Below are 1307 nucleotides of genomic sequence, written 5' to 3'. Positions count from 1 at the left end.
AGAGAGCCAGTGCAAGAGAAGAAAAAAGTACTGAGAGGTGTTTATACAGATAGATGCATCAGAAGCCAGCACACTGGAGTGGATCCCATACAGTTCTCGTGGAGGAACCTGCAGTATATCTGCACTGCTGGAGAGGAACAAGAACAGCAAAGGGTCTCACCGTGAATTTCTTGTAGAGCTCATAAGTGAGGAGTGGGTTGGGCAGCTCCCTGAAGTACAGCTTGCAGAGTGACCCCACGCAGTGGATGTCCTGGAGGTAAACTTCCCTTGTCAGATCTGGGCATTGGTCAGAAACAAACTCTTGTCTGAAACAATACGGAAACATAACGATGTAGGTGATTAAGAGCTGTAGCGTCCCAGTATCCTACCCTAAGCACTCTTTTACAGCTAGAAGAAAAGACAAACTGGAAAGTAGAGATGTCTCTGCAGCCTGCGCCTGATTTTCTACTGGGATCAGTCCCCCAGGTTTCAACATAGTCCCATGTGTGGGCCCCAGACTGATATAAAGAGATTGCTTTGTCTTGAAGTGAGACAGAATTTGTGCTGAGACCCTTCAAGCCTTTTCCATTAATAGATGCAGAGGCAGATAATTTTTTTCATTCTCAAGGACTAGTCCCTAAAATGTTGTATTTCCCTGTTAACAGCTTCAGCGACAGTTTATCCTGTGTATCAGCGTGGAGTTCTGTTGTCCTCAGTCTATGCCTGAGGGACTAACAGTGCCAAGAAATGTGACCCAATCCTGCTGGCACTGAGACGGGACTGCCCTTACCTCAGCTTTTGGATGTTGGATGTCACTCCTGAGAGGCGGTAGATCCCATCCACAATGCCATGAGTTTCAATGAACTCCGCACAGCTCTTCAGCACGTAAGGGACTAGGAGAGGAAAACAGGGCAAGATGCCCAATGAATACACACCGAGAACTTCCATAGAGGAGGCAGTTTCATGAAACAGCAGCAGAGGCTCTCGGTAGATGCAAGGAAGGGTACAGCAATTGTCAATTGCTCATTGACACAAGACAATGACTGACCCTGAAGACACAGAAACATCATGGGAAGAAAGGTAGAGTTTCTCTCTCTCCGTTTTTCTTTTCCTTCCAGAAAAAGAAGCAATTTCATTCTAATTGAAAGCATGAGGTAAAGCATGAGGTCCTGGGCACCTCCCCCCATCCCCAAGATAGAGCTCCAGCGACGCTCAATTGTGCCAAAGGTATGATTGGCTTGGATGAAAATCAGAGAAGCATTTGCACTACCATATAAGCCTACATACTCACAGTTTAGTGCTCATAAACTCCCACAGAAGGGGTATAA

The 1307-nt window shown here is 46.3% G+C and overlaps 1 protein-coding gene across 1 annotated transcript in view; it reads right to left on the bottom strand.

Annotated features, from left to right (window-relative positions):
- LOC104274262 (rho GTPase-activating protein 31-like) overlaps nucleotides 1–872 on the bottom strand; it is a gene marked incomplete at its 5' end in the record, with an annotated part of 21564 nt that extends 20692 nt beyond the window's left edge. The window contains 2 exon segments of the mRNA XM_009869846.1: nucleotides 161–305; nucleotides 770–872. Coding sequence (XP_009868148.1) covers nucleotides 161–305; nucleotides 770–872 — 248 coding nt within the window.
- Between the last annotated feature and the right edge of the window lie 435 nt (nucleotides 873–1307).

Source organism: Apaloderma vittatum, unplaced genomic scaffold, assembly GCF_000703405.1.
Source record: "Apaloderma vittatum isolate BGI_N311 unplaced genomic scaffold, ASM70340v1 scaffold11780, whole genome shotgun sequence".
Classification (NCBI taxonomy): domain Eukaryota; kingdom Metazoa; phylum Chordata; class Aves; order Trogoniformes; family Trogonidae; genus Apaloderma; species Apaloderma vittatum.
The sequence above is the reverse complement of the archived record's forward strand: the minus strand, read 5'-3'. Positions and strand labels throughout refer to the sequence as shown.